At 50.9% G+C, this 11,683-nt stretch overlaps 1 protein-coding gene across 3 annotated transcripts in view; it reads right to left on the bottom strand.

The window, feature by feature from the left end:
• Positions 1-2,732: 2,732 nt before the first annotated feature.
• PPP1R12B (protein phosphatase 1 regulatory subunit 12B) overlaps positions 2,733-11,683 on the bottom strand; it is a 130,028-nt gene continuing 121,077 nt past the window's right edge. For all 3 annotated transcript variants that reach the window (XM_074163416.1, XM_074163418.1, XM_074163417.1), the window contains 4 exons: positions 10,779-10,883; positions 10,461-10,514; positions 8,151-8,201; positions 2,733-2,867 (listed from right to left, as the gene is read on the bottom strand). In XM_074163416.1, coding sequence (XP_074019517.1) covers positions 2,733-2,867; positions 8,151-8,201; positions 10,461-10,514; positions 10,779-10,883 — 345 coding nt within the window. The remainder of the gene's footprint in view (positions 2,868-8,150; positions 8,202-10,460; positions 10,515-10,778; positions 10,884-11,683) is intronic.

Raw genomic sequence — 11,683 nt, 5'->3', positions numbered from 1 at the left:
CGCGGTGGTGTGACAGGAACATCTCCACGATGGGGCTGTCACCAGAACAGCGGTCATGACTCCTTATGTAATTTCTCGTGGCCATTGTCCATCACCAAAGTGCTCAGGAGCCCAGAGAAAGGGGGCGAGGACTTGCTGTCTCTCTCCGCGCTCCTCCGATTCCTCCTGAGCTCAATCTGACACCCTCAACACGGCCCGGTGCCGTCCAGCCCAGTGCACCACAACAGGTCAGTCACCTCCTGGGGTCTGAGACAGTCCCTGTCCCCTCTGCGTCACTGCTCGGGGGTGGCCTTGCAGTCCTGAACGTGTCCGTCCCTGCAATAAGGTGGTGATAGGAAGTTCTGCCACTTGCTTTGGTAGAGATAATGTGTCACAGGTTCCCAGAAGCCACATCAGAGAGGAACCAGCCTGGTTTCACAGCCTCCTGGAAGCTCTGATGGTGGCTATGCCTTACACACAGGCAACTTTGGTGAGTTATTCGAAAAGGAAGAAGTACACGTAAAGCACGTGCTTCTTGAAAAGTTTCCTGGCTGTGACCCCACTCCACCAGTTTCCAGCAAAGCTCCCTGAAAAATAACAACCAACCTTAGGAAAATTCATTCCTCCCAGGCCAATTCAAAGCAAAGCAGCCTCGAGTCGGGTAAAAACAACTGCACGTGAAGCAGCCTGGAAATGCCTGAAAACTTGAGGCTTTATCAGCCTCTAATTGGGAAGGGTAAGGAGGGGACATGGCCGAGCCACAGGGGACGGTGACGCTGACCATGACGCGGTGTCGGTGTAAAGCCAGTTTTGGGCTAGAGGCTGGTTACTTGTGACACTGGAGAAGGTGGCACTGCAGAAATTATGTGGATTTTGGAAAATGAGATTCGTTGAGAAGCAGCGCTGCTGCAAGAGCGTGGTAAATCTGTCAGAATTTGTAACGGTGACATCACTGTACAGCCGCGGTGCCTACAGACACCGGCGAGACAAGGCTTCCAGGTACCAGCAACACCCTGCGTCAGACCAACTGAAGGAGCTGACAGACCCTCAGCAGAGCCTCAGACACGCGGCTCCCCCGGCCCGGCCACCAGCACGGAGCGGCAGACCACGGACACGCCACGGACACGTCGGGAAGGATGGGTCTGCCCAGACCCCGGCATGAGGGACGGGGCACGTCAGAGCAGAGAGGGGGCAGCAGGAGGAAAGCGATAACGCGAGTATTTCCTCGGAGCAGACAAGAGACCGGTGATGTACAGTTTGGGAAACATTATTTCTCCGAGGAAAACTACTTCTCTGGAAATAGTTTTGCTCAGTTTTCCCTCTCGGATGTCAAAGGAGGTTGGGAAGGAGAATGACTTAAACTCAGCGCTTGTGAGAAGGGGTGGGTCAGTGACAGGGTCGAGAACACTTTCACAGATTTAAACCAGAAAGCTGGTGAGATCATTTAACCTGTCCATCTGCACAATCCAGGCCACACAACACGAACCACCCCCTGTGACACACGCGGGGTCTGGAGCTGAGACTCCCGGAAAGGGGAAGCCACAATTCCCCTGGTTAGTTTGTTTCTACGCTTAATCATCCTTGATATAATTTGTGTGCTAAGAATAGAATTTTTTTATGCCTTAGTGCCACTTCCAGCCCACGAGAGCACACTGCTGCTTCCTTTTTTTAAAAAATAACAATGTCTGAAGGGACCTGAATATCCCTACTAACCTGCAAAAGACAGGTAGGGTCCTAAGAAAGAAGCATTTACAGCTTTATTTTAGCACCAAACCAATGAATTAGCAAGAAATGATGTAATTTAACTGCGTGATGTGCGAGGGCAAAGCTTACGGAAGGCTCGTCCTTGGATTTCAAACACTAATTGCTCTGCGCTGAATTTAAAACAGAAGATGAAAAAGGAAAGCGCATCTGGCCGCCCTCAGTGGCTTGTCCTCCCTCGCAGGCAGAGGGGATGCTGCAGCGGCTGAGCTCAGGCTCCACAACTGAACTCGGGTTCTTTAAAATGAGGGAAGGAGCTTGTTCTCTTTGCTCAAGGGACCAAGGAAACCTGCCGGGGCCTGCCCAGTTACGGGTTTTCTGAGAGTCACTCTCCTGTTTAAAGTGTGCACTTTTCACAACATCCCTAGAAATCTATGACATTGCTCATTCTGACTTTGGACAATCCTATTTGCTGGGTGCCAGCTTCTCATGGAACTAAGTCCAATTAAAAAAGAACTATATTATGAGCAGACATGTAGCATAAACCACCTATTTCAAGGTAAGGTAACGGGGAGGGGGCTGCTGGCTGGACCCACTGGCACTGACCAGCTGCCCCAAAGCTGGTGTTAAGCCACAGGGAAGCAGCTGATCCATCCATCACTCCTCAGCAGCATCCCAATACCATCCACCCAACCCTACGGAGCCCATCCTCCTAGTTCTCCTCTCCTGGATGACGGGAGACGTGGACCCCATCCGCGAGGACACGCAAGCCCCCGGTGCAGTTGTTAGTGAAACGGCGAGGTCAGCGCCATCTGCCAAAGCAGAGCAAACGTCAGCAGGACCCCACGGAGCCTCCAGCGAAACCCTGCCTTCAGCCGGGCAGGAACACCATGCTTTTGGCTTTTCCTTTGCCACATGCTGCTTTGGAGCCACAAGCTGCATCAGACACCCCCGGGAGCAGTGGGGCAAGGCGGGGGACAGCCCGGCCAAGGGAGCGGAGACCTGCCTGGAAGAGTGGAAGAGGGAGGCGAGATGAGCCGGAGGGAAAGCAGCTACAGCTCCTCTGATTCGGAGGGTTTGGCAGGCAGAGAAAGTCTGGCTACGACCCGGGTCAGAGCCCTGTTTTCAGCCAGCAGTTGCTCATTCATCTGCCTCAGAGTGTGAATCTGTTTGAGCTGGTGGAGATTCTGCAGAGAGTGAGAGGAGTGGACAGAAAAATACAGAGAAAACACACCACGAAGACAAAAGGGCACAGAAACGTGAATTTAGTCCACAAGCAGTAAAAGGAAAAAAGAGAGTAAAAGAAAAAATTAGTAGCAGTGAGTGCTGGGTGGGCAGCAGCTCAGATGTGTATGGAGAAAGCCTTAAACGTGCTGGGGATGTTTTGGGAACCATCCCTTTTTCCAGGCGCCCCAAAGCCTTTAAAAAGGTCAAATAAAGGGATTTCCCACCACAAAGCAGGACAGCCTCTTGCAGTTCTATTCTAGTTTACCCAGACAGTGAGCAGCTCACAGCCCCCGGGACTCAGGAACTACCACCATTGACTTACCACCTACGCAGGCTCTGAAAACACTGCTGGTAACTGAGAATTTCTTTAAAACTCCTTTTCTTCGTGTATCTCTAACAGTTAAAGTGGTTTTGTGTAGCAGACAGTGACCAGAGCTTCATGTGAGATTTTAAAGGCACAGACTGAAGCAGCTGGGAGTGTCACTGTCCCCCAGCAGCCCACCGAGACACGTACCCCGTACATCCCTCGCTTCAGTCCTGCCCAAAAGATCTGGGGCGTCTGTGGGATTTTCAGCCTTGCCCAGATTTCTCTCTTCTCTGTCCCGGGGCTCAATTTCTCTCTGATCTCCAGAGGTGAAAAGTCAGAACCTTAAACCGCTCACTTAAACTGGAGGAGTCGGAGTGACAGCATCTTACACAGGAGGCACGTGAAAACGTGGTTTTCTTGGTTACGAAAGAAACAAGTGGGCAAAGGAGGGTGCAGACATTGAGGCCCAAAGCTGGGCGAGCACAGGTAGAGCAGCAACTTGGAGGTACAGAACATAAAAGCAACGAGGAAGGCAAAACAGGGAAATGGTAAAAGCCATGCAGACACCACCATTTCTTGTACAAGGATGACATTTTTCCGGGTGATGCTACAGCAAAACCATACGCTGGGCGTTTCTACCCAGCGCGGGTGCCAGGAGCTGCTGAGGGCTGCAGAGCTGCTTTCTGAGCATCCTCCCGTCCCTCCTGCCTCCCAACAGCTTCTCGGGCAGCACAGCCACAGGAAACCCTCCTCCGTGGTGGAGGGAGCACAGACGCTGGGCGGGGGGCGGGGGGGAAACAGCCACGAGAAGAGTAGTTTTAAGTTCAAATGAAAAAAATCCCAGCCCAGAACCAAAGCAGCTTCTGTCCTGCCTGCAAACCAACGTGCTCTTCCCCGTGTCCTCCTACTTGTGAGCTTGTGAGGGCAGGGAGGAGATGAAGGGAAGGGCCTCATGGAAGGGGATTCCTTTCTGCCAGTTAGTCAGCAGAAAGCGCTCAGAGGGAGGTCACTGTCTGTCCTGAACCAGAGGCTGCACGGGCAGATCTACTGTATACGAAGAACTTGCACGAACATCCACCCAACTTGCTTGACGTGGAGCTGGCTGCAGTTGGCAAGGAACCTGCTGCACCCCAGGACATATTGTCCGAGGGCTCATTCCTGTATAAAAGAGAAGTATTTGTGTAGCTCCCATCCAGCAACTTGGTTCTGTCTACTCAAAAGCACAACCTCTGCTCCCTGTTAAGGAATGAAGACACCTTGCCCAAAAGCCTTGCAAAACCAGCAGAAGCTGAGGCAGGTGAGTGCAGGGAGACAGAATCACAGAATCATATGGGGTTGGAAGAGACCTCTGGAGGTCATCTAGTCCAACCCTCCTGCCAAAGCGGGTTCACCTAAAGCAGGTTGCACAGGAACATGTCCAGGCATCAAAGGATGGGGTCTGAGCTCCCTGAGGGCATCAAACTGACAAAGCAGCTCCTGCTACTTGGACTACACCAACACAAAGTCTGACACCAGGTAAGTCATCAGGTCCTGAGACAGAGCTATGGCCAACAAACCGCTGGAGAGAGATCTGCTCCAGGGACATCTCGGTGGTGAGGTCCCCTCTCACCGGATCTCACCCATCACCCAATCTGCCCCGCCTGTGCCGGCTCCCCCTGCGCTCGGTGAGGACAGACGGACATCACCCCTCTGATCCTGCCATAAATCACACCCGGGAGCTGCCAGAGGATGGTTCATACTGGAAGAGTCATTTCTTTTGGTGGTACCAGGGATAATAAATGTCCTCTGGTTTATCACAAGGAACACAGCTGAGCATCTGGCTGGCAGAAAATGTCAAACATATGTGAACGGGGGCACCGTGCTACGCGAGATGGAAAGGATTGTGATCGCTTTAGAGACCACCTTTGTTTTTCCATACCAATGTAGCACGAAACCTCAGCTTGGCACGATAAGACGCAGCTCAGCCCCAGCACGCTGCCACAGCCGATTAAAAGGATCACTTGGGTAAAATGTGTGTGTGCGGCAGGTAGAAGCCTTCTATTTATCCAAGAAACCTTGCACTGCCCGGGAAGCTGGGACTGAAGCCAAGGGCAAAGACCAGAATCTGGACGATCGTGCTGTGATTGCTTATCACTCTGCTGGATGCTTGGCTCACCAAAAGCAGGTTTCTCAGTTCAGCTCTACCTGCCTTCAATTAAAGGATTTTGTGCCTGCAACACTCGGGGAAATAAAAATGCCCAAAGCAAGCACAAAGTACAAAGCCAGGAGGGGAAGAGCTGCTACGGAATAAAGAAGCTTCTGTGACCTTCAAGAAAAATTGCTGTGTTAAGTTGGGACCTCAGGCACTTGGCATCGAATTCAGTTCAGCACAAATGCTAATTTTCTTTCTCCTTCCTCAGCCAAGTTGCTGTATCTCCAGTCAAACTCTGCAGGCGCTCGGGAAAACGCTGCTCTGCTCTGTCCCCTTCGCAGGTCTGCAGGCACCAAGCAGTTCTTGAGATTACCCAGTTTGTCCTGCTCCTCTCCATTTCTTGATTGCTTCGTTAGCAGGGCTTAAACTCCTGAAAGAACCCAGCTTGTTCCTTCATAGCCTGACGTACAAAGCGTTTGTGTGACAGAAACCCCAGGACTGTCCTGCGACGACTGTGCTGCCTCCTTCTCCTAAGGAATCAGCTGGAAGAAGAGGAGAGAGATCCCTGGCCAGGACAGCTGATGGACCGAGACGAACACAGACACCCCAGGATCAAAAGCTGGACGTGAGCCACACTGGACTGGTTCCATTCAAAGCCCAGTGGGAGGAACCCCCAAAATGGGAGTTATTACCTGAGACCTAATGACCTGGCAGGTTTGGCTGCTTCCCCTTGCTGCTCTCCACGCTAAAGGAAACCGGTGGATTTGCTTAAGAAGTCGCTTATTCCTCGTGATTCTGCTCGACAGTATTTGACTAGCGCGAGAAGCGGGGACCAAAGTCTAACCAGAATGACTAGATTTGCTTTCCTGGCTCAACTGCCACTCCAGGGATTAACTCGGATGCTCCCTGAGGTCATCTCATTTAGGCAAACACAACGGGGCTGACTCTCCCGCTTGAAGGCACGATGAGAGCGGACACGGAAAGCGCTTCTCCAGTTCAACAGTTTTATCTTCAGAGATTTTACACTCCTTTTTATTGAGTGGCTGTCAAAAAAGACATCTCACTGCACTCAGGTACTCACCACATGCTCGAGTTTTTGCAAAAACTAGTGGAAACGTAGCGGCACCTCGGAAGAGATACTTTCAAATTTCCTGTCTATTTGTTCTACTAACAAAAGGCCACTTGGGTTGTTCAACGCAGCAAGAATGCAGCAGAGAGCAAAGAGTAAGTACCACTGGAGGACCCGATAGCTCATTCTCAGTCAGACCACAGGCTCCTTTCGCTCACGTCTCTCGGGGCAATATAAGAACCTGTCAAACTTCCAGCAGAGCTCCTCCTTTTGCACCGTCTTGGCTTCCATCTGTCTGCAGCTCCGGAACACCCGAACCAGAGGGGCATTGGGGGCGTCCAACAGCTCCTACAGCCACCTTCATTTCATTCATTGCTTTCCGAACCAATATAAAAGTTTCAAAATCGACAGGCCGCTAGAGGACACCAATTTGTCTTCTCACTCCATGGCCTGAGCTGGTTTGCAGAGCGATCTGGAGAGTGGAAGAAACAACACCAACTGCTCCTGTCTGCATTTTCTCTTGAAGGCTGTAATTACAGGAAGGTGTCTCTGGAGCTAAAGGCTGCTACCTGTTCACTGAACAAAGAATTTGGAATTTAGGCATACTTCTCCTTCCCCTTCCGGCTAACACATCCACACTTATTTTCTCCTCTGCGTGAGAACAAGAGAGCCTTTACAGTACGACTCCCCCAAATCCTTCTGCTACTTATTGCAGTAGAAGATGCAGCACGAGCCAACGGGGCCTTTCCAAGCTGTCTGCCCAGTAAATACATGAAGCTTCAAATAGAAACATAAAGCTGGAACCTCCTCCAGGGCGGGCAGAAAATCGTTTTTGTCAGTGCACGGTGCTGGGAGAGCTCCCAGCCCTCAAGTGGGGTCCTTCCTTCTCACAGCAGCTTGGTCCCACCCGGGTCATGCTCAAAGGGAACGAAAGCGCGGGGCACAGAGCAAAGGGGGGCATTCTGTGAACACGAGCATTAAAATAGAGCGTAAAATGACGGAACGCTGCAAAATCAGTGTGAAGGCGTACTCAGGCGGCAAAACCCTCCGCTCCCTGCTCCGTGGTGCTCCCCGCCAGCCCCGCGCTCGCCAGGAATCCAAGCCATGGCAGGAGGAGAACCGTCCTTGGAAGCAACGCCCCGAGAGCGGAACGCGAGGGCGCAGTCGGTGCCGTGCCTGGTGACAGTGAGCCATGCGGCACAGCTCATCGGGAAGCAAATTCCTCTCGGCCAAAATCTATTCCAGGCTGACCCAGCCTTCCAGTGACATGCTTTAGGAGGGGAGTACAGAAATACAATCGCGCTGTGTTTTGTCCTGGGCTCGTGTGCGTGATCTCAAAAGCCAGCTTTGTCTTCTTACCCATCCGGAGAGAACCACAGCGGCTTAGCTCGGGCTGCAGACTATTCAGAGCACAGAGGATCAGCACACTGAAACTCATCGATGCCACAAAAGGTTAGTTTTGGAAAGCATTTAAGGAGAACAGCTTTCGCAGTTCTTGGATAACAAATTAAACATAGGGTGCAATCAGATGAACGATAATCAGACACTTTCATTAGTATTTCATGTTTGGAGAACGTGGCCGTTAAAGTCTGACTGCACAGAGGAACACGCTCAGACGTAACACAAATCCCTCCTGTGCACACCTTTAATATCCTGCTCCTGGGTGGCAATCCCAAAAAGACGTTAATATGAAGCATAAAAAAAGGAACAGAGAGAGTGAACTGATTATTTCCTACCTTCATCTCCTCTTCCATTTCAGAGAGTTTCCGCTCCAGGGCTCGCTTCTCCTGCGTACAAGGATTCATAACAAAGATGGTCACAAGGATTTAGAAGAAAAACTTACAGCACATTTTCTTTTAAAGTAAAATAAGAGTCTTGTATTTCTGTAGGAGTGTTCACTGAAAAGCATCTCAAAGGAACACCCAGGCTACAACCAGGAGCTGATCAGATGGGACAGGGCAGCTGCTGAGCCAGCAACCGGTACGGCCCTGAGCTCTCCTCACACCCCTTCAATGAAACATTCCCCCTCCTTCAGCGGTCCCAGTTTTCAGGAATTTCTAAATTAATGTGATTTTGAGCTCTGCAGGTGAAGCCATGGATTTAACTACTCCCCAGTAAAGGAGGCAACGAAAGGACCACTGAGCCCATCAAATAAGAAACAGCGAACAGGGAAAGGTGCCTGGAAATTCTGCTTCTCCCCAATTAATTTAGGGCTTCGAAGCTGTAACGCTGACTGCTTTCAGCGTATTTTGGAAACCGGCCATTACACAGGTCGGCTCTGCCACGGGAGTCCTGGTGGTGCCCTCAGCCGACAGCTACAGCCCTTGCCTAGAGGGAGGGACCTGGAAGCCATCAATGACTTTTTCTCCAAACCGCCCCAGGAGAGTGAACTGAACAGGAGTAAATGGCAAAGGTGGGTCAGGAACAGGCTTTACACACTTTTCCCCACTCCTTGACCCTCTGCAAAGAAACATGAGGCCAGGAGAGTGAGGAAAATACAGGTTTTGAGTGTGGCTGTGGATGACGGGTTCTGGGCCACTTATTGTCCACGCTTCATGCAGGGATTCATCAGTCCAGCTTTCCTGGAAATGGTTAATGACATCCTCATCGAGAACAGCCCGGCACTTTTTTCTCTCTAACTCTCAGAAACCTGCATTTGTGGCTGTTGTGATCCTAATTCAACAAAAGCGATGCAGGGCATTGCTCATTGGAAGCACTGCACGGGTGGGAGATGGGACGCATGGTGTGAGCTCCCCCTGGTTGGGCATGTCCACCCAGTGCTCTGACCACCCATGCTCCCTTTCTTTTCCAAAAGAAAATCTCCGTGTCCTGACTTCCCCAGCAGCTGTGCTCGGACGACAGTGATGGCCACACGTTTGGTGACTCCGCTCAGCCTGCTTTAAGCACACCTAGGCCTCCCATGGACCGTTGCTTTGAGAATCTCGGGGTTCAGAGGGGTGTGGAGATGCCCAGCTGAGGGTACCTGGCATGGCCTGAGCATCAGCTCAGCTCCAGCCACCTCGGCAACTTCAACAGCCAAAGCCCGGTGCCTGCGCCGGAGGATGCGTCACACACTTGTACCCTAACTCTGTCCGAAGGAGGGATCCTGAATGTCACCTCCTCCAAACTACAGCCGGCAAATCCTGGGAAGTGTTTGCACATAAATAATTAAGGTCTTTCATAGTAGGAATTGAATCTAAACATGTGGCTCGACCACCCAGCAAAGTTCCTAAAAATTCTGGAGATGAAATGGTTTAGAAGAACTTCCACTTCAGATGACCCTCCAACACACAAGTGGACCTTACTGAGAAACTGGAACCAGGCTCCAGCTTTAATTAACCACTGGTGGTTACGTGGTGGGAGAATGAGTGGTAACAGCCACCAGCTGAAGCAGGGGAGGTTCTGAGCAGATATAAGGAAAAAAGAAAAATCACTATGAAGACAGTTAAGAACTAGAAGAAGGGGCTGCAGCTGTGGGAACCCAACACTTGGAGGTCTTCATGACACGATGGGACAAAGCCCTGACTAACCTGGTTGGCTCTCCTGGGATGCACTACAGCTCTCCTCGGGTCCCCTCCCATCTGACCGAAGCTACGGTCGCTTAAGGCAGAGATTTACCAGACACTGCCCGCTCGGCTTAGCTTTTATGTGAATCTGACTGTTCAATTAAGAGGAAGGAGCATTCAAACATTCAGGTTTCAAGTGTAATCACAACAACGACACCCAGCTAGTGCTTTGCTTTGTTCCCCCCACCACCCCGAAACAGTCTTTATTTAAAAGGATCAAGATTATTTTAAGGCATAATGTCTCTTAACGCAATACAATACAATTTGTTGGTCTGCAGCTTCCTATAACAAAAGAAAGAAATCAGAACGAAGATGATCCGCAAAGAGGCAGTGAAAAGGTCAGAACACAATGACTGCACTGCTCCACAGGGCAAAAATGTAACTTATCTTTTAATTAACACTTTCCTTCAAGAAATTACTATGCCCTGCAGAGGAACACGAGGCAAAGACTGCGGCTCAGAAGAAAGCAGAGACACATACCCTTTTCTCCATCTCCAGCATGCTGGACCGGTCAGAAGTTTTCTCCTGTTTCTGCTACGTAAATTAAAAATAGAAAGCTATTAAAACTGAGAGGCATTCACAGGGCGCTGCACAAAGGCCTAGATAGCCTACACATCACAGCCCGGAGAAGCAGCTGGCTTCACAGAACCACCCACACTTATTTCTGTGAAAAACAACTGTCTCCTCTGTAGCACCTTCCCTCCCCAGAGCTAAATCCTTCCCCCTGCTGGGACAGGCACTGGTTTGTGGTGGGCCAGAGCTCAGTTTCCCCAGTCCAGGAGCGGGTTTTTGCCTCACCTGGGCTGCTTTTTCCAGCTTTGATTTGATGTCGGCCAACTCCAGCTGGGCTTCCTGCAGTTTTGACTTCAGCTTTTGATTTTCAGACAGGGCGCTTTCATATAACTGAAATACGAAACAAAGGATTCCAATGAACTGGGGGGCTCCCATCTCCCCCCCAGCCCCCAGACCCTATTCTGCCCCAAACGTGTGAGCGGAGGCAGCCGCGGGGTCTGAGTCGCTCCCCTGTCTCAGGATGTTAGAAGAAGGGCAAACAGAACTAGTCTGGACGCTTTACTTGCCTTTTCATAATTCATGTGGAATAGGGAAACAGCTGTTTAATTTTGTAGTGTTTAAACACAGCCAAGAGGCAGAGAAAAGGGATGTTTTTAATTTAGGTAAACCACCGAGCATAATGAAGCACTGAGTTGCTTATGCTCTGCCTGCGATTCTGCTCCGCTCCCCAACACGACGCACCCTATTTGCCCTCGTGTGCCTTTCGTTTGGAGAGGAGAGAGGAGGACAATTTTAGGCTCCTCCAAAATGGATTTTTTTCCCCTTCACTTCCCTCAAACAAGCAGGATTCCCACCCCTCTCGGAGGACAGGCTGGGCACACTGCCCGCCTCGTCTGGCCGGGCACCTGCACGACGAGCGGGTGCTGCTCACCGTGCCAGGCTTCTCGGCATCAGCCTCCTCAGAACTAAGGTCATCTTCATCTCTTTACTTTTCATATGGTCTTCGCCCTGACAGTAGATGTTCATGGCAGTCCATAGCACTGCCTTTCAAGCATTATGTTGAAAGTTTCAGAGCTTATAGAAAAAATAATTCTGGGGGCCTCGAGCCACGCCGGCACACTCACAGTACCTTCTCGTGCTCCTTTCAGTTCCCCCCAGCATTTCTCCAGCCCGACTCCTCAGCCCCCTTC

The sequence above is a fragment of the Numenius arquata genome, chromosome 24, assembly GCF_964106895.1.
Source record: "Numenius arquata chromosome 24, bNumArq3.hap1.1, whole genome shotgun sequence".
NCBI lineage: Eukaryota > Metazoa > Chordata > Aves > Charadriiformes > Scolopacidae > Numenius > Numenius arquata.
Note: the sequence above shows the minus strand (reverse complement) of the source record. Positions and strands in the feature narration are given on the sequence as shown.